The sequence below is a fragment of the Aquarana catesbeiana genome, linkage group LG04 (assembly GCF_042186555.1).
Source record: "Aquarana catesbeiana isolate 2022-GZ linkage group LG04, ASM4218655v1, whole genome shotgun sequence".
NCBI classification, from domain to species: domain Eukaryota; kingdom Metazoa; phylum Chordata; class Amphibia; order Anura; family Ranidae; genus Aquarana; species Aquarana catesbeiana.
The window spans coordinates 15,584,856-15,609,217 of record NC_133327.1 but is presented as its reverse complement, the minus strand read 5'-3'; the positions used below and the strand labels follow the sequence as shown (position 1 = coordinate 15,609,217).

At 46.7% G+C, this 24,362-nt stretch overlaps 1 protein-coding gene across 1 annotated transcript; it reads left to right on the top strand.

Annotated features, from left to right (window-relative positions):
- The first annotated feature begins 1,700 nt into the window (after positions 1 to 1,700).
- LOC141139072 (ADP-ribosylhydrolase ARH1-like) lies at positions 1,701 to 16,378 on the top strand. Its single transcript, XM_073624867.1, has 8 exons — positions 1,701 to 1,932; positions 5,295 to 5,518; positions 8,358 to 8,456; positions 10,514 to 10,619; positions 14,646 to 14,725; positions 15,074 to 15,257; positions 15,620 to 15,834; positions 16,098 to 16,378. The coding sequence occupies exons 1-8, from the start codon at positions 1,922 to 1,924 to the stop codon at positions 16,253 to 16,255; spliced, it is 1,077 nt and encodes a 358-aa protein (XP_073480968.1). The 5' UTR covers positions 1,701 to 1,921; the 3' UTR covers positions 16,256 to 16,378.
- The last annotated feature ends 7,984 nt before the right edge of the window (positions 16,379 to 24,362 follow it).

The following is a 24,362-nucleotide window of genomic DNA, read 5'->3' as shown; positions in this document are numbered from 1 at the left end:
AGCATGAGGCAAAAAAAAAAACGCCATGGCGTCAGTGGAAGGGGAATGGGTGCAGCACTGGACAGAGGTCTGGCTTTTTACAGATACTAGTAAAATGGTGGAGACATGGGTAGGGTTGCCACCTCATCCCTTTAAACCCGAACACAAATTAATTACACGGGTTCTGTGGCTGATTAAGGTGGTAATTAAACTCACTTGGTGCCTTATCTGCATTAAATCAGCCTCAGAACCTGTGTAATTCATATGTGTTTGGGTTTAAAGGCATTCGGTGTCAAGCCTAGACATGGGATGGGTCATCAGGCCCCTGGATTTTTTTCACATCCCGGGACAATCCCGCAGACAGTGGGATGAATGAGAAGCGGTGGCGGCTGGTGCTCAAAATTTTTGAGGGGGCGCCAACAAACTGAAAAATTCTGAAAAATACTTTAAAAAAAAAACATCAATTGCAGCCTCACTGTGCCCATCAAATGCAGCCACTGTGCCAGCAAATGCAGCCCCTGTGTCCATCATTTGCAGCCACTGTGACCACCAAATACAGTCACTGTGCCCATCATGTGCAACCATTGTGCCCACCAAATACAGTCACTGTGCCCGTCATGTGCAGCCATTGTGCCCACCAAATACAGTCATTGTGCCCATCATATGCAGCCACTGTGCCCACCGACCCCCCCCCACTCTCGGGGGGCTCGCGGCTCTGGTAGCACCCTCAACCCCCTTGTGCAGCAGCTCCAAGTGCACCAGAGCGGCAGCCACTTCCGCTCCAGCATGTGTCTCCTGGCCTGACGCTTAGGCCAATCAGGAAACAGGTCTGACGCCCTGCCTCCTGATTGGCGGGGAGGAAGGTTAGTGTGAAAAATAGCGAAAATTAATTTGCTTATTGTCACACAATTGGGTGGGATCAGGGCGCACTCTCTGCGCCCCGAGCCCACCCTAATTTGAAGCCTATTAGAGCCTCTGGCTCTAATCAGGTGCTTCAAAAAGTACCAACCCCTGCCGCCCCCCGCCATAGGAATCCATGCATCCGGCTTTCTAAAGGGGCGGGGCGCATGGATGGGAGGGGGAGCAGCGCCCGTGCAACCACGATTTACACGGGCCGCCACGGATGAGAAGTATGTACAGTGTAAAGTCACACCCTTCACACAACATTTGCAGAAAATCAGGGATCCTGGCTTTGCAGATATTACAATATGCATAGGTCTAAGTTGGCGAATTGCATCAAAACAATCAAATGCCGCATAATATGCGATGCGAACCACGGATTCCTGTTTGATGCAAACCATTGCTAGAAATATATCATATAAAGGGTTCATTCAGAATCTATAGGGCAGGGATATGCAGTTAGCGGACCTCCAGCTGTTGCAAAACTACAAGTCCCATCATGTCTCTGCCTCTGGGAGTCTCGCTATGCCTCATGGGACTTGTAGTTCTGCAACAGCTGGAGGTCCGCTAATTGCATATCCCTGCTATAGGGTTACCATGTGGTCACACCCCTGCAGCGTCCCATATGTTATATGTGAAGTATCTGGATCTGAGCACAGACCTATCTTCATTATTATTATTATTATATTCTTTTATTTATAAATACAAAGTATCTTTTCATTCCTCGGCCCCGGACTCTGCATTGAGTATAACAATGGCTCATGTTGGTGAATGGATTAGACTCAGCAGCTCTTGTGTGTTCTCTGATTGGTGAACTTTGATCCATGGCGGTGGTTGTTTGCTGGCTGGGGGCCCAGATTGGCTCCTGATATAGAAACTCCCAGTGCTGACCTTATAGAGAGGAGACCCCGGAACCAAATCCCACAGGAGGGGGAGGGGAGAGGAGGACTATCATTTAGAGAGGAAATCATGGAGTAGAGGGAAGTTTACAGAGAAGAAAACGACAGAACTGTTCTTCATTCCTCCATCCAGAAAACCCGCCATGGACGCCAAGTAAGTGAGAACCATATGATATATATATATAGATAGCGCTGAGATGGACGCACGGGTTAAAGTGTAACTAAAGGCAAAACTTTTTTTGTAGACGAGATCGGGTGCTTTCAGGGTAATGTGGTCGTAGGCAAAAATATAAAAAAAAAACAAAAAAAAGTTTTTTTTTAATACCATATATATCTCTCTGCAAGAAAAGCGGCTTGCTAAAAGAATGGTATAAGTAGTTCTACTTGAATCACAATGTAGATTGCAGCACTAGGAAAAAAGATATGTGACTCCTTCTATGTGATATTGCAGCCGGGGCTCACAGAGTCCTTGTGAAGAAAGAACCACCACCGGGAGCTCCAGGTGACAACTCACCAGTGGGGACCAGTTCAGGAATGTCTGTGAAAGCTGTCAAAGCCAACAGCCAATCCTAGGAGGAGGAGGCCTTCTTCGCTCCATAGCCGAACGTATGCAAGGCTGCCTATGATTGGCTGTCGGCTTTGACAGCTTTCCCTGGCGGCATAGGTCAGGCAGGTGCGGACTTGTATCCAAACATGCTTGAGGTTATCCCTACTCCCCAGTAGTGATGAGTGCAGACATGTATAGATCCTAGTCTGAACCTGCCTGAGCTTTACTGCTGGGAAGCTGTCACTGCAGACCAGGGCTGGGACAAGAGGTGGGCAGGAGGGGGCGGCCTCCCTGGGCACTTTGGGTGAGCAGGAGGGGCGGCCGCCCTGGGCATTGTGGGTGAGCAGGAGGGCCGGCCGCCCTGGGAACTGTGGGTGAGCAGAAGGGGCGGCCGTCCTGAGCACTGTGGGTGGGCAGGAGGGGCAGCCGCCCTGGGCAATGTGGGTGAGCAGAAGGGGTGGCCGTCCTGAGCACTGTGGGTGGGCAGGAGGGGCGGCCGCCCTGGGCAATGTGGGTGAGCAGAAGGGGTGGCCGTCCTGAGCACTGTGGGTGGGCAGGAGGGGCGGCTGCCCTGGGCAATGTGGGTGAGCAGAAGGGGTGGCCGTCCTGAGCACTGTGGGTGGGCAGGAGGGGCGGCTGCCCTGGGCAATGTGGGTGAGCAGAAGGGGTGGCCGTCCTGAGCACTGTGGGTGGGCAGGAGGGGTGGCCACCCTGGACATTGTGGGTGAGCAAGAGGGGCGGTCGTCCTGGGCACTGTGGGTGAGCAGGAGGGGTGGCCGCCCTGGGCACTGTGGGTGGGCAGGAGGGGGCAGCCGCCCTGGGCAATGTGGGTGGGCAGGAGGGGCGGCTGCCCTGGGCACTGTGGTATCATGTGAGATTTGAGGTGCCACAAGGAGATGGGGGGGGGGATTTGTATTCAAAGGGGAAATTTGAGGGGCTGCAGGGGCTATGTTCTAGGAGGGAAACCGAGCACATATTAATTACACAGGTTCTGTGGCTGATTAAGGTGGTAATTAAACTTGGTGTCTTATCTGCATTAAAGGGGTTGTAAACCTTTGTGTTTGCATCCTATGCATTAAGGTGAAAGAACACCTGGCAGTGTGTTGTTGTTTTTGGAGGGGGGGGGCATTTAAGCTGGGGGGGAGATTTGGATTTGGGGGATGGGGTGGTGCAATCATTTGTGCTGAGAGGGGGGATTTCAGCAGGGGGGCGGATTTATACTGGGAGGAGGGAGATTTATGCTTAGAGTGCAAGCATGCAGATTAGTGCTCAGTGTTTTTTGTGGGGGGAATTTTGCTGACACATATTGGTCATAAATCTTGAGGGGGGGGGCACCGTTTGGCATGTTTGCCCCGGGCTCTAGATGACCTTGTCCCGGCACTGCTGCAGACCGCCAATTAACAGCGGCCAAGGAATTCCCGATCACTGTTGCCCGTTACTCTAGCAATTAGAGTTCTAGCTACAAATTATTGGTAATCATTGATTGATCTATCTGATATCAGCTCAGCGAATGAGTTTGAAGAACATTTCATTTCAGAAACCCTCATTCTGCATTCACTCACCTGGCTTAGCTACATAATCACTGCAATCTTTGCTTCTGTATACAGGGTGCTGTGATGTTATCAGGAAGCTATGTACAGCACTCTTTTCCGGTCCCTCCCACCAGCCATAATCTGCTAGACACGTGCAATTCGCTTAGTTCTCAATTCGTTTTTTAACGAATTTTGACAAATTTGTTAATTTCGAATTTTGGAATTCTGAAATTCGGAAATTCAAAGTTCAAAATTCAAAGTTCAAAATTCAAGATTCAAGATTCAGAATTCAAAATTCAAGATTCAAAATTCAGAATTCGGAAATTCGAAAAAATTCGAAATTTGGAAATTCGAAAATACGCATTTTCCCAATTTCTGAATTCCAAATTTTCAAATTTTCCGAAAAAAAACAAAAAAATGAATAAAACAAAAACGAACAAATTTTTTGTCAGTGCACATGTCTATTATCTGCCTGCATTGTGTAGAGAAGCACAGAGACCTCGTCTCTGATATCACTCGTCAGTCAGTTGACATCACTGGATTAAATGAGGTATGCAAATTTTCGAATTTTTCGAATTTCCGAATTCGGAAATTCTGAATTTGAAAATTCGGAAATTCGGAAATTTGAAAATCCGAATTTTCGGTTTTCCGAATTTCTGAAAAAAGCAAAAAAAAAACGAATGAAACAAAAAACGAAAACAACAATTTTTTTTGTCAGTGCACATGTCTATTATCTGCCTGCATTGCGTAGAGAAGCACAGAGACCTCGTCTCTGATATCATTCGTCAGTCAGATGACATCACTGGGTCTGAAATGAGGTATGCAATAAAAATGGAAAGGTTACTTTTCATTTTAATTTCTATTTAAATAAAAAAATTCATTAGCATGTTGATTGGTGGGGAGTGGGTCAGGGAAGGCGACATATGAGCAGATTAAACTTTAACCACTTCCCACCCAAGGTACATCACATGACCTCCTGGACTTTGACATGTTGAGTATCTATTTACTCGGCGTAACATCATCTTTCACATTAAACAAAAAAATTTGGCTAACTTTATCGTCTTTTTTTTCTGTTGTTTTTTTTTCATGAAAGTTTAAAAAAAACGTGTTTGAAAAATCGCTGCGCAAATACCGTGTTACGTAAAAAGTTGCAACGATCGCCATTTTATTCCCTAGAGTCTCTGCTAAAAAAAAAAACCTATATAATGTTTGGGGGTTCTGAGTAATTTTCTAGAAAAAAAAAATGATGATTTTTACATGTAGGAGCGAAGTGCCAGAATTGGCCCGGATGGGAAGTGGTTAATTCTTCCTCTATAAATGAGAACACCGGCCTATGTGCAGCTTTTATTGGCAGGTTTTCCTTGAAAGCCCAAATTTTATGGCCCAGCCCTCCCAAAGTTGTATAATTCTAAACCTGACGTGCTTTGTGTGTTCCAGTGCACCGTCCTGCGACTTGTACGTGACGGCCATGCTGCTGAGTGCCGCAGGGGACGCTCTGGGCTACAGGAACCAGCTGTGGGAATACTGCAAATCCGGAGCCCAAATCCACAGGGAGCTGACAGAACTGGGGGGGCTTCCGAAAATAACCGCGTCTCTACCGGACTGGCCGGTCAGCGATGACACCGTGCTCCACCTAGCAACCGCCGAGAGCCTGGCCACAGGTGGGGGAAGGATTGTATTATTCAGATACATGCTGAGCCGCTGAAAAGGGGGTTGCCCCTGTCCTCCTGCACAGGGCCCTGGCCAGCAGGGGGGCCCAGGAGGAATCAGATGTGGGCAGGAGTGGGGGGGCATTGGTTCAGTAGGGAGCAAATTCAGGAACCAATCACCTGTATGTCTCTTCCTACAACTGCTGACATCCGGCTTCTTCTCCACTCCCTCCCGCCAGCTTTTAGCTGCTGAAAAGAAAGACGCACAGGATATTGATTCCTTTAATTGATCCCCCCTGCACTGATTATCCTCTCTGTGCACCATCCTCGCTCCCCTGTGCGCACCCCACCCTCCCCCCTGCACAGATCACCCTCTCTGTGCACCATCCTTGCCCCCCTGTGTGCACCCCACCCTCCCCCCTGCACCGATCATCCTCTCGGTGCATGATCCTCGCCCCCCTGTGTGCACCCCAACCCCTCCCCTGCACCGATCACCCTCTCTGTGCACCATCCTCACCCCCCTGTGTGCACCCCACCCTCCCCTACACCGATCACCCTCTCTGTGCACCATCCTCTTCCCCCCCTGTGTGCACCCCACCCTCCCCCCTGCACCGATCACCCTCTCTGTGCACCATCCTTTTCCCCCCTGTGTGCACCCCACCCTCCCCCTACACTGATCACCCTCTCTGTGCACCATTCTCTTCCCCCTGTGTGCACCCCACCCTCCCCCCTACACCGATCACCCACTCTGTGCACCATTCTCTTCCCCCTGTGTGCACCCCACCCTCCCCCCCTACACCGATTACCCTCTCTGTGCACCATTCTTTTGCCCCTGTGTGACCCCGCCTTCCCCCCTGCACCGATTACCCTCTCTGTGCACCATTCTCTTCCCCCTGTGTGCACCCCACCCTCTCCCCCTGCACCGATCACCCTCTCTGTGTACCATTCTCTTCCCCCTGTGTGCACCCCACCGTCCCCCCTACACCGATCACCCTCTCTGTGTACCATTCTCTTCCCCCTGTGTGCACCCCACCCTCCCCCTACACTGATCACCCTCTCTTTGCACCTTTCTCTTCCCCCTGAGTGCACCCCATCTTCCCCCCCTGCACCGATTACCCTCTCTGTGCACCATTCTCTTCCCCCTGTGTGCACCCCACCCTCCCCCTACACTGATCACCCTCTCTTTGCACCTTTCTCTTCCCCCTGTGTGCACCCCATCTTCCCCCCCCTGCACCGATTACCCTCTCTGTGCACCATTCTCTTCCCCCTGTGTGCACCCCACCCTCTCCACCTGCACTGATCACCCTCTCTGTGCACCATTCTCTTCCCCCTGTCTGCACCCCACCCTCTCCCCCTGCACCGATCACCCTCTCTCTGCACCATCCTCACCCCCCTGTGTGCACCCCACCCTCCCCCTTACACCGATCACCCTCTCTGTGCACCATTCTCTTCCCACTGTGTGCACCCTACCCTCCCACCTGCACTGATCACCCTCTCTGTACACCATCCTCGCCTCCCTGTGTGCAGCCCACCCTCCCCCCTGCACCGATCACCCTCTCTGTGCACCATTCTCTTCCCCCTGTGTGCACCCCACCCTCCCCCCTACACCGATCACCCTCTCTGTGCACCATTCTCTTCCCCCTGTGTGCACCCCACCCTCTCCCCCTGCACCGATCACCCTCTCTGTGCACCATTCTTTTCCCCCTGTGTGCACCCCACCCTCCCCCCTGCACCGATCACCCTCTCTGTGCACCATTCTCTTCCCCCTGTGTGCACCCCACCTTCCCCCCCTGCACCAATTACCCTCTCTGTGCACCATTCTCTTCCCCCTGTGTGCACCCCACCCTCTCTCTGCACCATCCTCACCCCCTGTGTGCACCCCACCCTCCCCCCTGCACCGATCACCCTCTCTGTGCACCATTCTTTTCCCCCTGTGTGCACCCCACCCTCCCCCCTGCACCGATCACCCTCTCTGTGCATCATTCTCTTCCCCCTGTGTGCACCCCACCTTCCCCCCCTGCACCGATCACCCTCTCTGTGCACCATTCTCTTCCCACTGTGTGCACCCTACCCTCCCACCTGCACTGATCACCCTCTCTGTACACCATCCTCGCCTCCCTGTGTGCAGCCCACCCTCCCCCCTGCACCGATTACCCTCTCTGTGCACCATTCTCTTCCCCCTGTGTGCACCCCACCCTCCCCCCTGCACCGATCACCCTCTCTGTGCACCATTCTCTTCCCCCTGTGTGCACCCCACCCTCCCCCCTGCACCGATCACCCTCTCTGTGCACCATCATTTTCCTCCATGTGTGCACCCCACCGTCCCCCCTACACCGATCACCCTCTCTGTGCACCATCCTCGCCCCCCTGTGTGCACCCCGCATTACAGCAAGTGTGAAACAACACTAAAAATAGAAGGGAGAGATACAACAGGGTGTTTGGTTAGAGTAGTTGTAGAACAGAAGCAGTAGAAGATAAGATATCCTATGGTGGGATGAGTATTTGTTGATAAAATAACAAAGAGTGTGATGGTCCGTTTAACTTGGAAGGTGGGGAGTGGTGGTGTTATGGGGAAAGGAGTTCCAGAGTAGAAAGCAGCACAGGAGAAGTTCTCAAGGCTTTTTTTTTTTTAGCTTTAGATAGATTGGGAAAGGGTTAGGTTTTTTTATTGCTGTGTCCCTGCTGGGGAGGTTTGGTTGGTTTTTGGCTGGAGCTGGGCACTAGATGGCATGCTGTGAGTAGTAATTCCAGGCTGCAGGTTGAGCAGAACGAATCCACCACTAGAGACCGTATTCATGTATGAATGATGCTGCGATTCACAGTCTCCTTTTTTCAAAAATGCTTATTGCAGGGAAGCTGGATGAGGACTTGTATCATGAGCTCGCTAAGAGATACGTGTCTGCCATGTCCGATATGGAGGGGAGGAAGCCTGGACCCACCAGTATTCTGGGTAAGTTGTCACCTCCCGGCCGAGCCTCCGACTCCCAGAAAACCTCCATCTGGTCCTGTAGATTGAAGCCTTATGCAAAATGCAACATGTCCCGCACTGGCAAATCATGCATAAGGTGCCAAATATCCCTGATCTACGGCACAGGATCTCAGCGTTGTATTATATTGGAACCCAAATTTTTTATTTATTTATTTTTTTTAACCCCTAGCAAAGTACAACTTTCACCAGATCATATAATCATCAGGCTGGGTTCACCCCTTTTAGCTCGATGCATTTTCTATTGAAATCGATTGAAACTCTTTGACGTGCGTCAACGAGCGCCATGCTACACGATGTTGCGTCATAAGGCATGTAAGCGCATAACGCATGGTATAATGTGTGTTCACAATCAATACAATTGGCATTGCAGCACACATTGTGATACATCTATTCATTTCAGTAGGCAGGAATCCAATATTAGAATTTAAGGACTCTAAAGTAGTCATAAATATTTGATCAGAGCTAGTATGACTAGAAAAAGTTCAAATTTTCTTTATACTAGAGAAAAAGCCAGTTTCTTCAAAATACAAAACTTGTAAAAAAAATATACATGTTGGCTGACGTTCGGACAGTGCCACCATGGCCATACCAGATTTAGCCTCCATCATCTTAAATTATACAACTCACTAAAAAGGAAGTGATGAATACTACAAAGAAGAAAACCATCTGTATGAAACTTCTCACATGGGTGAAAAGGGATGTCTCTATTAACAAAAAACAAAAAAAATAGCTACATAATAAAATTCTTAAAACCGAACCAGCCCCTTGAAAACGTCTTGTATGACTAAACGCATTAGGGTGGAGCCTGTGCTATTAGGTTTTGTTTGTTCACTCACAGACTTTTTTTTTTTTTAGCAAGCTTTTGTTTTGTATTGCTTAAAATGGACAGTGGCACAACAAATATGTGTGGTGTGTGTGTGTATGTGTGTGTGTATATATATATATATATATATATATATATATATATATATATATATATATATATATATATATATATATATATATATATATGGAGTGAAGTTGGAAGATGCGGACAATTTTAATATATTATTATTATATATATATATATATATATATATATATATATATATATATATATATATATATATATATATATATATATATATATATATAAAAATTATCTGCATCTTCCAACTTCACTCCATTGTCTTAAGGGGTTAGTGATGGAGCATAAATGAAGCCAGGGGCCGATTAAGCCCAACAGTGAGCTCTGCCGGTCATATTTTACAATTTCACTCCTGTCCTCCTGTAAGTTTTGGGATGTTCTGGGTCACTTTGTGTTCCAGTTCCTCCTCATTCTCAATATAAAATTTTAGAAAATCCAGCAGGGATGGTGGGAGCCCTTCATTATGGGCACAGCAGGTGTACAGGCCCAGGAACTCAGCACAAGGATGGTGGGAACTCCTCATAAAGGGTACACCAGGTGTACAGACCGAGGAACTCAGCACAGGGATGGTGAGAACACCTCATTATGGGCACAGCAGGTGTACAGACCCAGGAACTCGGCACAAGGATGGTGGGAACTCCTCATAAAGGGTGTACAGACCTGGGAACTCAGCACAGGGATGGTGGGAACATCTCATAATGGGCACAGCAGGTGTACAGACCCGGGAACTCAGCACAGGGATGGTAGGAACCCCTAATAATTGGCATAGCTGGTGTATAGACCTAGGAACTCAGCACAGGGATGGTGGGAACACCTCATAATGGGCACAGCGGGTGTACAGACCCGGGAACTCGGCACAGGGATGGTGGGAACCCCTCATAATTGGCGCAGCAGGTGTACAGACCTGGGAACTCAGCACAAGGATGGTGGGAACACCTCATTATGGGCACAGCAGGTATGCAGACTTGGGAGAACTCAACACAGGGACCTCACCAAGAGTCCCTCAGGATAGAAGAGACTTTCATGTGGTTTAACTCTCCAGTATCTTTGAAACAATAAAAAAAAACATTTTTGGGGGACTGATCCTTTTAACACTTGTATACTTTTTCAGGGACCTCTCAGTTGCGTCCCGGGGAACCTGGAGGATACCGCATTCCATTTAACCCTTCCGCGACCGGATGTGGAGCAGCGATGAGAGCCATGTGTATAGGACTCAGGTAGTATTAATACTGTGTTACGTGATGTTAATGGTAACAAACTCTTATAAATGGTCACAAATGACCATATCTTGATTAGTCTGTATATCTCAAAGCACCGGTGGCGGTCATAGGTAATATCCGCAAGTCAAGCAGCTTTGAAATGACGAAGGTCATTGGCCGAAGCACGTAAGCTGCTTTTATCTGTCATCACCTTAGCGTAGCGAATAAAGATTTGAACGCGTATGTTTCAAGTTGCCAGCTACATTTATCAGCTTTTGGTACAAGTGATCGGAGAACACTTGGATCCTGAACACCGATACGTTCACACTCCTTATTAGTATTTATTGGGACACTGAATTGAGCACTATCTTCTCCTACTACAAGCAGCTTTGAAATACATACAGTGTTATACCAGCCAAAGGATTTGGAATTCTGTGCAGCCTGTTTTGTCATCCATTCACCCCTGCCACACAGCACAGCCAGTACGAAGTCAGGAACACACCCGCTGCCTGCTAATTGGACACTAAGGGAACAATATCACACTGATGAGGCCATCACTCTGCTCATCCTTCTGTCCCCCCTTGTGAGAATATGTGCATGCAAAAGAGCCTGATTGACTCCTAGTGCAGATTCATGCTCCTATTCTAGTTACATTTGAAATACAATTTTTATTATTGAACACATAGCTGCACTAGTTAATATTGAAAGCTCCACTTTAATTTTATTCTATAGCTGTGTAGCACCCCCTACCCCTGGGCAGTGCAGGATGACCCCCGAGCAGCATGGTAGGATAGCATTCTGGGAATCTCAGGGTGGATCTTTGGCTTGAAGTGGAGAAAAGAAATAGTTGGGCATCAGCTACTTCAGTCTTTTCTATCGTTTAGTTTAGTGGCCTCCAAACTATGGCCCAGGAGCCCTTGAGGCAATATATCATCCACTGACACCAATGATGGGGCACAATTCTTCCCACTGACACCAATGATGGGGCACAATTTCTCCCAATGACACCAACAATGGTGTCATTGGTGTCCTGTCCCTTCTGTATTGTACTGTAAAGTGCTGCCTAAACTGTTGGCGCTATATAAATCATGAATAATAATAATAATAACAATGGGACGCAATTTCTCCCAATGACACCAACGATGGGACACAATTTCTCCCAATGACACCAACAATGGGACACAATTTCTCCCAATGACACCAACAATGGGACAAAATTTCTTCCAATAACACCAACAATGGGACACAATTTCTCCCAATGACACCAACAATGGGACACAATTTCTCCCAATGATACCAACCATGGCGTCCAATAACACCAATGATGGGGCACAATTCCTCCCAGTGACAACAAAGTTGGGGCATTAGTTTTTTCCCATAGATGTTAGGACCTTTTCTACTTCCAATGGCCACAGTCTGAAGGACAGTCTGAGGGACAGTAAACTAGCCCTTTGTTTTTTGAAAGTTTGGAGACCCCTGATTTAGTTGATCAATAAACTTGTGAAGGAAAGTTTGGACGCAGAATATCCAAATATAGCAAAAATATATCCCGGACTTTTTTAGCAACAGCTAAATTTATAGTGGCTCTAATTTCTTTAGTAGTAGCCTCCCATTAGTAATTGTCTCTTTTGAGCAGAAGCAAACAGTTTGGTTGCAGTGAGCCCATACAAGACAGCAGTCGCTGTATTAAATGTTGAGTGATGAGGTCCCCATGCCAAGTCTATCTGGCAGAAGCTTCTCCTAAACTTTCCTGGACACACTCCAGCAAAGCAGACTCTTCTGAAGATGGTCCCTCTGAGTAGCCACTTTCCCTCTTCTTCTAGAGATTCTCCCTCAGGGTAGCCACCTTCCCTCTTCTTCTAGAGCTGCTCCCTCGGGGTAGCCACCTTCCCTCTTCTCGAGATGCTCCCTCTGGGTAGCCACTTTCCCTCTTCTAGAAATGCTCCCTCAGGGTATCCACCTTTCCTCATCTTCTACAGAAGGTCCCTATGAATAGTCACCTTCTTTTTCTAGAAATGCTCCCTCTGGGTAGCCACCTCCTCTCTTCTTCATGGTCCCTATGAATAGCCACCTTCCGTATTCTTCTGGAGATGCTCCCTCTGGGATTCGACCTTACTGTTTCTTGTAGCAAATGCTCCCTATGGATGGACATCTCCCATCAAAGCAACTTGAGTTCCTTAGGCCTCAGCACAGACCAGCATTTATTCCTTGAGTCTTGGCAAAGGCCCTTGGCTGTGGCCAAGCCCCCCTCAGAAGAGACCCTCAAACTAGAATCCTCACTACACAAAAGGCCAGGAGGGAAGGACCCTCCTCCCCAGGCAGAAGCCCAACAGGCAAGACAAACCTTAACAGAAGGTTGCTCCAAATATCTATCCTCCTACGTTCAGCTCACATCACTTAAAAAAACTCCTAAGTGATTGGCTGAGATAAATAAATACTAAATTTAGTTAGGGGTGCTCCAGTGTAAGGTAGGGTCACTACAGCCACAACAGAAATGTTTAGATCTCTATTTCCAACCTACTAAAATATTGTTTGGAGCAAGGGGCTCCATTTTCGAGGTGGAGGAGGGTTGCATTGCAGTGCAACCCCTTGGTTTCCTTTACCTAAACAACCAATCAGCAGCATGTCCTGCACACAAATCCCACCCTTCGGCACACCTGGGCACCGGGTCCAAAGTAGGCTGGGAATCTCTGTAAGGTAGGTGTAAGGGGGGTGGTTTTGCAGATTAGGTTACACATGGTGGGATAATATTCTAGGATCTTGATTTAGCTTAGCTCTGCTTTCATACAGAGCAGCTATGATTCAGTTGCTATAGACATGCAACACTTTCCACCAATTTTTATATGACCCTCAATGTACTTTGCAGAATTTTTCCAGGGCAATAAGTTTGTGTAGGAGTGATGTATGCAGTATAAAATGTTAAAAATGTTCTTTAGCAACATTGCACAGAAAGTCAACGCATTTTGGTGGCCCCAAAATCGCCCCCTTATCAGGGCTTAAAGGTTTAGGAAGTTGCATGAACAAGCTTGACCAACAAAGTCTTTACTGTATTTAGATGCATTCTAATTCTGTTCAGGGCTGTTAACGCTGGAGGGTTCCTGGTTTGAATCAGGACATTATCTGCATAGGGTGTGCACTTTCTCCCTGTGCTTGCATAGATTTCCTCCGGGTACTTTGATTTCCTCCCACACTCCTAAAGGCATGCTGGTAGGGTAAATGGCTCCTGTCCAAGTTGGCCCCAGTATTATGCCCCGTACACACGATTGGACTTTCGGACAACAAAACAGTGGAATTTTTTTTGATGGTTGTTGGCTCCAACTTGTCTGGCATACACACGGTCACACAAATGTCGGCCAACAATTACGAACGTGGGAACATGGTGACGTACAAGACGTACGACGAGCCGAGAAAAAGGAAGTTCAATAGCCAGTGCAGCTCCTTCTGCTTGATTCCGAGCATGCCTGAACTTTTGTGCGTCGGACTTGTGTAAGTTTTGTTGGCGGAAAATTTGAGAACCTGCTAGCCAACATTTGTTGGTGGAAAGTCCGACAACAAATGTTCGATGGAGCATACACACGGTCAGACTTTCAGCCAACAAGCTCACATCCAACATTTGTTGTCGGAAAATCCGATCGCGTGTACAGGGCATTAGAATATAGGCATGTGAGATAGGAACCTTAAGAGGGTAGAGAATGATGTAGATGTAATAAATAGTTTTCCTAAATCCATGAAAGTTTTCAAAACCTTTAATTTTTGTGACTGCCGGGACAGGTTGGCTGTCCTTGTGAAGTTGCTAAAGAACTATTAAAGCATTTTTGGACTCTCCCTTTGGCTTGGTGCTCATGTTGTATTTTTACACTGGAGGGGGATCCTTGTATTATGTGAGCAGTCAAACTGGAGCGATGATTGAATTTGTGTATCTCCATCACTCCTAACAAATAAGTACTGGAAGTCCCAGCACCACTTGAAAATGTTTCTCTGATGTTACACCAATATATATACATACCGGTATACATTTTTATTTGGAGTATATTCTTTTCCCAGATTTCCCCGACCATCAGAGCTGCCTCTCCTGGTTGCTATCAGTGTGGAGAGCGGACAAATGACTCACAACCACCCCACGGGTTGGTCATGTTTCAAGATGGCTGCAGTTGGGTCTTCAGTTATCATGTACCATAAAATATAACAGTCTATCACTATACAAAATATAAATTGTATTTATACTTTCTGCACTTGTACAGATTTTGTATTTATAATACACTTTCGGTGATGTCACATGGTCAATTTTGGTGGATTTCCTACATTTTAGATGTGGCCTATAAGGGGGTAAATTTTAGGGCACTGCACTCAAACACCTCTAGAGAGAATATGGATATTTTGCAATGGCCACCCAGTTCATTCACCCCATCCACAGATAGATACTCTGGTATATTCATATATATTGATCCTTGTCTCTCTATTTTCTCTTGCAGGGTACCTTGGATCTCTGGCATCGGCCCTCTTTACAGCTCTGGCGGTACAGAGGGTCCCCCTGGAATTATGGGGGTTGCGTTTGTTAGAGGCTTTTCCCGTGGCTCTGGAGTATATCCGCTCCACAGGGAAGGATTTTGAGTGCCACGTGGAAGTGTGGGATTACTTCCGAGAAAGCTGGGAGAGGTAAGGGAGTGTACATGATGCTTGTGGTAGTCAGCTGGGAGAGGTAAGGGAATGCAGATAATGCTAGAAGTGAGGGAGTGTGCATGATGCTGGTGGTGTTCAGATGGGAGAGATAAGGGAGTGTGGATCATGTGCTGTCTGGGTCTTGGTGTATGGCGCCCAAATCCTGACCTTTCTGCATTTGAAGCCCCTTGTGCATTCTACGCTTCCTTGCCCATGGCAATTTGTGAGTATGTTATTGGCACTCTTTTTTTATTCTATTAAAATGGTCATTGGGTAAAGCATTAGATCTGCACGCATTTTATTTATTTAATTGATGATGTCATTGTAGTGCGGTTATCACACTTGTGTTTCCTCATTAGGTACCTGTCAGAGAGAGGTCTATCTCAGGGTACTGGACCAGCTGTGTTTCCACCTCTGTATGGTCCTGAAGAGAGGGACAAGGAGTATGCTCGCTGGTGTTTGGATGACTGGGCGGGGAGGAGTGGCCATGATGCTCCAATGATCGCATACGATGCTCTGCTGGGGGCAGGGGACTCATGGGAGGAGCTATGTAGCCGCTCTATGTTCCATGGAGGTGAGCCAATTCAATCCTATTATCAAAAATACATAAGCAGCCTCTGCTTCCTACTTAGTAATGATAATTACTGGTACGTTTTTGAAGACTTTGGTTTTCGGTGTATGAGTTTGTGGTCACATGATCGCCGATCCCTCACGACCCTGAGCCCTTTTTAAAGGGATCCCGGGGCGGATGGGAAAGCATTCATAGTTATTTGTGGACACACTATTCGGTGTACTCTCGTGTTTTGACGTTGTCTTTTTCATTTCTTGCACTTTCAGGTGACAGTGACTCCACAGGTGTGATTGCCGGCTGTTGCTGGGGGGCTCTGTATGGACTGCCTGGGGTACCGAAGGGGAATTACAGTGAGTTGGAGTACAGAGAACGACTGGAAAACGCAGCTAGATCACTGCACAAGCTGGCCTGGCCTGGACACTGAGCGTGGAGGAGCCGCTCATCTCTCAAGATAGCCCATTGATGCCTATCCTGATAGAGGCCTGACCTCAGCCTTACGATGGCCTAGATCAATGTCAATCCAATTAAACACCCATTTATAGACTAATCTGTTATTAAATCATCAGCCCACCCAAATGGGACACTCCAGTGATGGCTGAAGTCTAGTAGGTTGGGTCACCCACAGGGTTCGTCTATCTTGTGGAGACTCCCCATTATAATTTAATCTTCTGTTTCTACTCATTGTGAAGTTTTGGGTGTTCTGAATCTTGTCCCATGTCTCCATAATATAAAATCCAACAGGAAGGACAAGACTACTCATAATGACCATGGATAATGCAAAGCAACACATATTCATCTTCTTTTCCCGGAATGTGAAAACTCTGAGTTGATCTAGTTGAAGCTTACACAGGCCTAAGTATGGTCTGTTCCCCCAAATGTGACAATATCGGGCCAATCACAAGCACTCTCCCATGAGTGGAAAGTGATTGAGTCCAATGCTTCCCAGATGTAGAAGTATTTTCTTACCTCATATCAGGTGAAAAGAATGGTGAGGGACTGAATGATAGGTGAGTTTGTGCCACTAAGAGGGAGGCATTAAAGTGTTTCTCCAGACAAAAGCAAATATTCACTTTCTTTTATATCCCTTTGATGAACATTAATTACAGCAATGGCCACGTTTCACCTCCTTTCATATCCCTTTGAAATTACCTGTTGATCCTGCCAAATTCCAGTTGTGCTTTAGACTTTTGGTGAAGGGCCGACAATGCAGAGACCATTTCAGTGGCAGCCAGAAAGTGTTGTCGGCCCTTCACCAAAAGTCTAAAGCACAACTGGAAACTGGCAGGATCAACAGGTAATTTAAAAGGGATAAGAAAGGAGGTGAAACATGGCCATTGCTGTAATTAATGTTCATTAAAAGTAATATACTACCCTGGTAGTCTCCAAACCGTGGCCCTTTGCTTGCCCTTATCTGGCCCTTTGGGCATTATATCACTGACACCAGTGATGGAGCATTCTTCCTTCCACAGATACCAACGATGGGATTATTTCTCCCACTGACAATGGCGATTTGGCACCCTTCCTCCCACAACCACCAGCGAAGGGGCCCTATTCCTCCCATTGATACCAATGATGGGGCGTTGGTTACATCCACTCCCACTAGACAAAGTCTGGCCCTCCTAAAGTCTGAAGGACAATAAACTGGCCCTTTGTTTGGAAAGATTAGAGACTCCTTCGTTGTGTGCTGCCCATTCATGTCTGTTTCTTTTGATGCACATGTGCACAAGCTCCGACAGTAAAGGCCAACCCCTACAGCCGAGGGACGCAAGTCTATTGCAATACTGTTCCTGCAGTAGATCACTTCCTTCCTCAACATTAGCCCCTGAAAGTCCAAAACCACCACCCAGAGAGAAAGAAAGATTAGCCAAAGGGTCAGCAGTCATGCAACCATAGATAAAAGGTATCTACATAGCAATTTTTATATATTGACTCAAGAGACTGACAAATCAGTGCAGGAGGTCTCATTGGGCTGATTGTCATATGTGGCCTTTGTGACTAATTGAAAGAGAACCTGTTGCTTTGCCCTGGATTGGTTTGTTCAGGTTTGCTATACATTTCTAGGCATAACTGTACAGATGTCAATTGTCAAGGAGTATTTGAGGATCAGAGAGCCACAGCGGGAGATAATTAGTAAACCCAAGGCTCTGTATAGGGGTGCAATACATTATTTAAGATGAGAAGGAACAGATTATAACACACATTGTAGCTATGCACAGTATTACTTTTATTCTGTAAAATCTCCTGATTTATTTTCCTTTGTAGAAATAAAAGGAACTTTACAACCTTTTAGATGTCCAGGTCATAGCGATGATGCACAGATGACAGATCTTCTCACTGGAATCAGAGGACGGGTTTTGGTTTCCAAATAGAACATGAATTGCTACAAAACGGTTTATTAGTGGCACACACACAATGCAAGTCGGGAAGAGCATTCCGTGAGTTGTACACTATATGGCTCGATTCACATCTATGCATGTTGCTTTTGAGCGTTTTTGGAGTTTTTTTTGTGATGCTTGCCACGTTTTTGAGCAGCGTTTTTGTAGCATTTTTACAGCGTTTTTGCGGCATTTTGCGTTTTTTTTTTCTTTACAGTTTTTTTTAGACTGTATACAGTTAAAAAAAAAAAAAAAACACCAAAAATGCATCAACAAGGCTGTAAAAATGCTGCAAAAACGCTGCACTTGCGTTTTTGATGCTGGTCCATTGAATTCTATTACATACAAAACGCTGCATTTTGCATGAAAAAAAGTCCCCGACCCTTTCCAAAAATGCAGAGGTACAAAAAGGCATTGATGTGAACATGTTCCATAGGAACCCATGTTAAAAAATTCCCATGCATTTCTGCAAAATGCAAAATGCATCAAAAAACGCACTAGTGTGAATGGAGCCTTAGTCAGATTTATAGAAGTTGTACAATGGGGTGATTGGCCCATGCTGACCAGATTTAGCAGCTGAGAGCCACAGATTTTTAGGCTGGATTCACACCTATGCATTTTTATTGCTTTTTGCATTTTGAATCCAGCCTTAGGCTCTATTCACACTAATGCGTTTTTTGATGCATTTTGCAGAAATGCATGGGAATTTTTTAACATGCGTTCCTATGGAACATGTTCACATCAATGCATTTTTGTGCCTCTGCGTTTTTGGAAAGGGTCGGGGACTTTTTTTCATGCAAAATGCAGCATTTTTCATGTAATAGAATTCAATGGACTCTCATCCAAAACGCAAGTACCGCGTTTTTACTGCGTTTTTGGTATGTTTTTACCGTGTTTTGCGTTTTTTTTTTTTTTTCTTTCTTTTTTTTAAACACTATATTAAATGGATTTTTGTGCCTCTGCGTTTTTGGAAAGGGTCGGGGACTTTTTTTCATGCAAAATGCAGCGTTTTGCATGTAATAGAATTCAATGGACTCTCATCCAAAACGCAAGTACCGCGTTTTTACTGCGTTTTTGGTGTGTTTTTACCGTGTTTTGCGTTTTTTTCCTTTCTTTTTTTTTAACACTATATTATATACAGTATAAAAAAAACACTGTAAAAAAAAAAACGCAAAACGCGGAAAAAACGCATTTTCACAAACGCGGCAAGCACCGCAAAGAGCACTGCAGAAACGCTCAAAAGCAACATGCATAGATGTGAATCAAGCCTAACAGTGCAAATGACAAAAAAAAAAAAAAATTCACATTAGAACAAAGCTGATTGGCTGCTAAGGGTCAATACACTGTCTGCGCTGTTCTTTGATTTATTAGGGATGAGCTTGATGTTCGGGTCGAACGTGTTCACCGAAGAGCGAAAATTATGGGGCGTTTGCAGCAAATTCGAGCGCCGCGGAACGCTCCATAATGCACTGCGAGATAGCAGAGCATTGCTGTGTGATGATTGGCCAAAGCATGCACCCGACCTGAGGTTTCCCCCCATCCAATTCACATGACAGGTAAGTGTGAGCGGCTCTGAATGAAGCCAGTTCACGCAGGTCAAAATTCGGACCTGAATCGCACCTGAACCGATGAACAGACACGCAGCGGTCCCCAGGCACAAACCCGCGGCAGCACATATGTGAACCCGGCCTAAAAGAAAGCTCTATTTGTTCGAAGAAAAAAATAATATAAATGTAATTTGGGTACAGTGTTGCATGACCGCGCTTTTACCAGTTAAAGTAGCGCAGTGCTGAATATCGCTGTGGGGATCATGAAAAGGGGTTAAACGTTCCAGAGGTCAAGCGGTTAATGCATTGAATAAATGGCATAGCAAAACGCCTCCCCTACAAGATTGTTATTACCCCCGCCCAAAGGAAAAAACAAAGTAAATCTGAGAAGAATAACAGACATCCTGATAAATATCACATTCATTACAGACAACCTTAAAGCGGAGCTCCACCCATAACGGGAAGCTCTGCTTATTTGCCTCCTCAAATGGTCCCCAGTCATCTCTATGACCTTCGGAGGCCCGGGCGCGACGTTATGACGTCACATAGGTTGGACTTGATGGACTTGTGTCTTTTTTCAACCTCACCTACTATGTAACTATGTGACTATGACATCACGTCCGGGCCAGCGGACGTAAACATTGCTGGGGACTCGGCTGGAAAGGCCGCGATCGTTTATTTATTTATTATTGATCTCAGTCTTTCCAGCCTGGAGGAGAGATGTGGGGTCTTATAGATCCCACATCTCTCCATAAAGAGGACCTGTCATGCACTATTCCTATTACAAGGGGTGTTTCCATTCTTTGTAATGGGAATAAAAGTGATCAAAAAAAAAAAAAAAAATTTAAAGAAAAAGTGTAAAAATAAAAAAATAAGAGTAAAATAAGCAATAAGAAAAAATTATTCAAAGCGCCCCCGTTCCCGCGTGCTCAAAAAGAAACAAACGCATACGTAAGTCGCTCATACACATATGTAAACGGCGTTCAAACCACACATGTGAGGTATCACCGCGAGCGTTAAAGCGAGAGCAATAATTCTAGCATTAGACCTTCCTTTGTAACTCTTTTTTTTTTTTTGTTTAACATAGTAGGTGAGGTTGAAAAAAGACGCAAGTCCATCAAGTCCAACCTATGTGTGTGATTATATGTCAGTATTACAAAACTCTAAACATGTAACCTGTAAAAAATGTTAAAGCGTCGCCTTTGGAGATTTTCTAAGTACCGAAGTTTGGCGCCATTCCACAAAAGTGCGCAATTTTAAAGCGTGACATGTTAGGTATCTATTTACTCAGTGTAACATCGTCTTTCACATTATACCAAAAAATCGGGCTAACTTTACTGTTTTGTTTATTTTTTAATTCAGGAAGCTGTTTTTTTTTCCCCCAAAAAACTTTGCTGCACAAATACCATGTGACATAAAAAGTTGCATCGATCGCCATTTTATTTCCTAGGGTCTCTGATTAAAAAAAAAAAACATGTTTGGGGGTTCTGAGTAAATTTTCTAGCAGCAAATTATGATTTTTTACAGAGGAGTGCCAGAATAGGGGTGGTATGGAAGTGGTTAAAAAAAAAAAAAAGCACAATGATGACCCCCAAAAAGTGAAATCTTATTTGGTGGACGGACCCCGCTGTAACGGACACAATTTTACATCTACATTTTACAAATGTCTCCCCAACACTGAGGATCTAAATTATTCTCATTGTTCTTTGACTAACCTTCCCTCACCTGGAACAGAGAAATGAGAAGCATGTGGCCAGTGTTAGACCCCCTGTATCTCCCAGAAATCCCTATTCTTAGGTGTCTGCTGGGACTTATAGTTCTTCCACCAACTTGATCTGTTACATCGCTGCCCCTCCTCCTCCTGTATTTTCTGCCTGTCTCACCTGCACGTTCTCCTCTTTCCTCCATGTGCCTTCTTTTCCCATAGCTTCCTAGATCCCCAGCATGCTTTGCGGCTTCCCGCATGTCCATGTCTAAGGACTACATATCCCATGGTCCCTTGCTGCCTGCAGGCTGTGACTTCCTGTCCTGACTCCTCCCCCTCCCAGCTCCTGTGTAGTACAAAAGGCAGGCTCTGGGAAAGGTGTGACACAGCAGTGCTATCACAGGACACACAAGGCGAGTGTACAGAGGGGGAGGAGGACAGCAGAGGCGGCTCTCCAATTAGGCAAATTAGGCGATCGCCTCAGGCCTCGCCATCATAGGGGCCTCGCCATCGCCGAATTTGCCTGATATATGCCGCCGGCAAATGACAGGAGCGGGTCCGAGGAGATCTCCTTCACCCCCCTGCTCGAGCCGCCGCTAAAAAAATGGAGGGCATTCCCTCTCTCTCTGCTTCCTGCCCATCCCTCCTCCTTCCTCCTGTCAGAGTTGAGCAGAGCAGCAGAAAAACAGAGCAGCTGTCTGTGTCTGTGTGGAGAGAGAGAAGCTGCTGAGGGCTCTTCTCCCCCCCCCTCTCCTCCTCTCACCACGGTACTGTGTTTCTTTCCCCTCCTTCTTATTGGACAAGGGGGAAAAAACACTAAAATGAAACAGAGGAGGATTGTGGGTAATGTAGTCTCGAGTGGTGGACATTGCAAAACTAAGGGAAGAAACTGCAGCCCCCAGCATGCCCAGCTGAAGAGGAGGGAGAGAGATCCAGAATCCCGGGGGAATTTTGGGGAAGTGCACCCAGAACTCCATCAGAGAGAGAGAGAATCCCACTGCACCATCAGAGAGAGAGAATCCCACTGCACTGCACCATCAGAGAGAGAGAATCCCACTGCACCATCAGAGAGAGAGAATCCCACTGCACCATCAGAGAGAGAGAATGCCACTGCACCATCAGAGAGAGAGAGAATCCCACTGCACCATCAGAGAGAGAGAATGCCACTGCACCATCAGAGAGAGAGAATCCCACTGCACCATCAGAGAGAGAGAGAATCCCACTGCACCATCAGAGAGAGAGAATCCCACTGCACCATCAGAGAGAGAAAATCCCACTGCACCATCAGAGAGAGAGAGAATCCCACTGCACCATCAGAGAGAGAGAGAATCCCACTGCACCATCAGAGAGAGAGAATCCCACTGCACTGCACCACCAGAGAGAAATCCACACTGCCTATCACCATCACTTCTGAAGAAAGGCATGAAGTTATTTCCAGAATACAGATCTGGGCACCACCCAGCGGAGTCGCCACAGGCAACCCAGAATGAGCTAACTCCTGATCAGAGGAACCATTGTTGCTGTATCCCCAGGTCAGGTAAAAAGGCCAGTCGGCCATTATCTTCTGCCATCTATAGGAACTGCCCACCCTGGTATTCTTTGGCCCTAATAGTGCCGCAGGCCCTATTCACAGCTGCTAGAGATGAAGATTTAGGACTTAGTGCTAGTTCACACTGCAGCAATGTTCAGCATCGGATGTGATTTGTACCACACTGCAGTGCAAATCACATGCGACTTCTGTGCGATTTCAGCTATACACATTGTATGGCTGGATTTTGTATCGCATTCGGACCAAACTCGCACAGGACCTCTTTTCTGATCTGCAGCAGAATCGGAACGCATGGGTGTTCACATCCATGTGATCTGATTCCTGTCCGAATTTGCAGTTTACACTGCGATATGCAAACTGATTTGGGGGGTGTCATTAACTTTGTATTGACCCTCCAAGCAGTTTACATAAGGCAGTGTGAACTGCCACCGGGAGACATACGATGCGGGAACCCGCAGCGGATTCGCAGGGTTCCCACATCGCTGCAGTGTGAACCAACACTTAGGCTCGGTTCACACTGGTGCGATGCGAGAACCCTGTGAATCCACTGCCGGTTCCTGCATCGCACCTGACTCGGTTCACACTGCCTTATGCGAACCGCTGAAAGTGTCAATACAAAGTTAATGACACCCCCAGATCGGTTCACATATTGCTGTGTAAACTGTCAATTTAGACGTGAATCGGATCGCATGGGTGGGAACACCCATGCGATCCGATTCTGGTGTGGACCAAAAAAGGGTCCTGCATGACCTTGGTCCAAATGCGATGCAAATTCAGCAATACTATCTGTATGGCAGAAATCGCATAGCACAGACTTCACATGTGATTTGCACTGCAGTGTGGTGCGAATCACATGTGAACCGAGCCTAAAGACTGCCCTATAACTGTAGTGGCCCTAGGGCTATGGCCAGCACTACCATATGGTGGCTTAAGCAGCCACCTCAGGGCACCAGGATAGGGGGGCAGTAAAATCCTAATCCCCAGCCCCTATAGCAGCTCGAAGTGTGTGTACTATAGTAAAGCTGACTGTCGCCTTTCATCTGGAAGTGTTACAAGTGGCTGGGAAGCCGCCTATCACTTCCACCACTGAAACAATGTGCAACCCCCTTCACCATGTTTACCGGGCACCACTGTCCCACCTGCGGGCCCGGTGCTGTCATGATGGGTGGCACTGGGAAGGGCGGCCGTAGCTCAGCAGACCTTCATCCACTCAGCCACCCTCTTGTACACAGACCGTGAAGTGTCATGTATGACGTCAGGGACAGGCTGGGCCGGGAGGGGGGCAGAGTGCCCCCTAGGCCTCTCTAATCTATGTTGAAAACAGCTGGCAGCTGCTGCCCGCTGCCTTTTTTTTT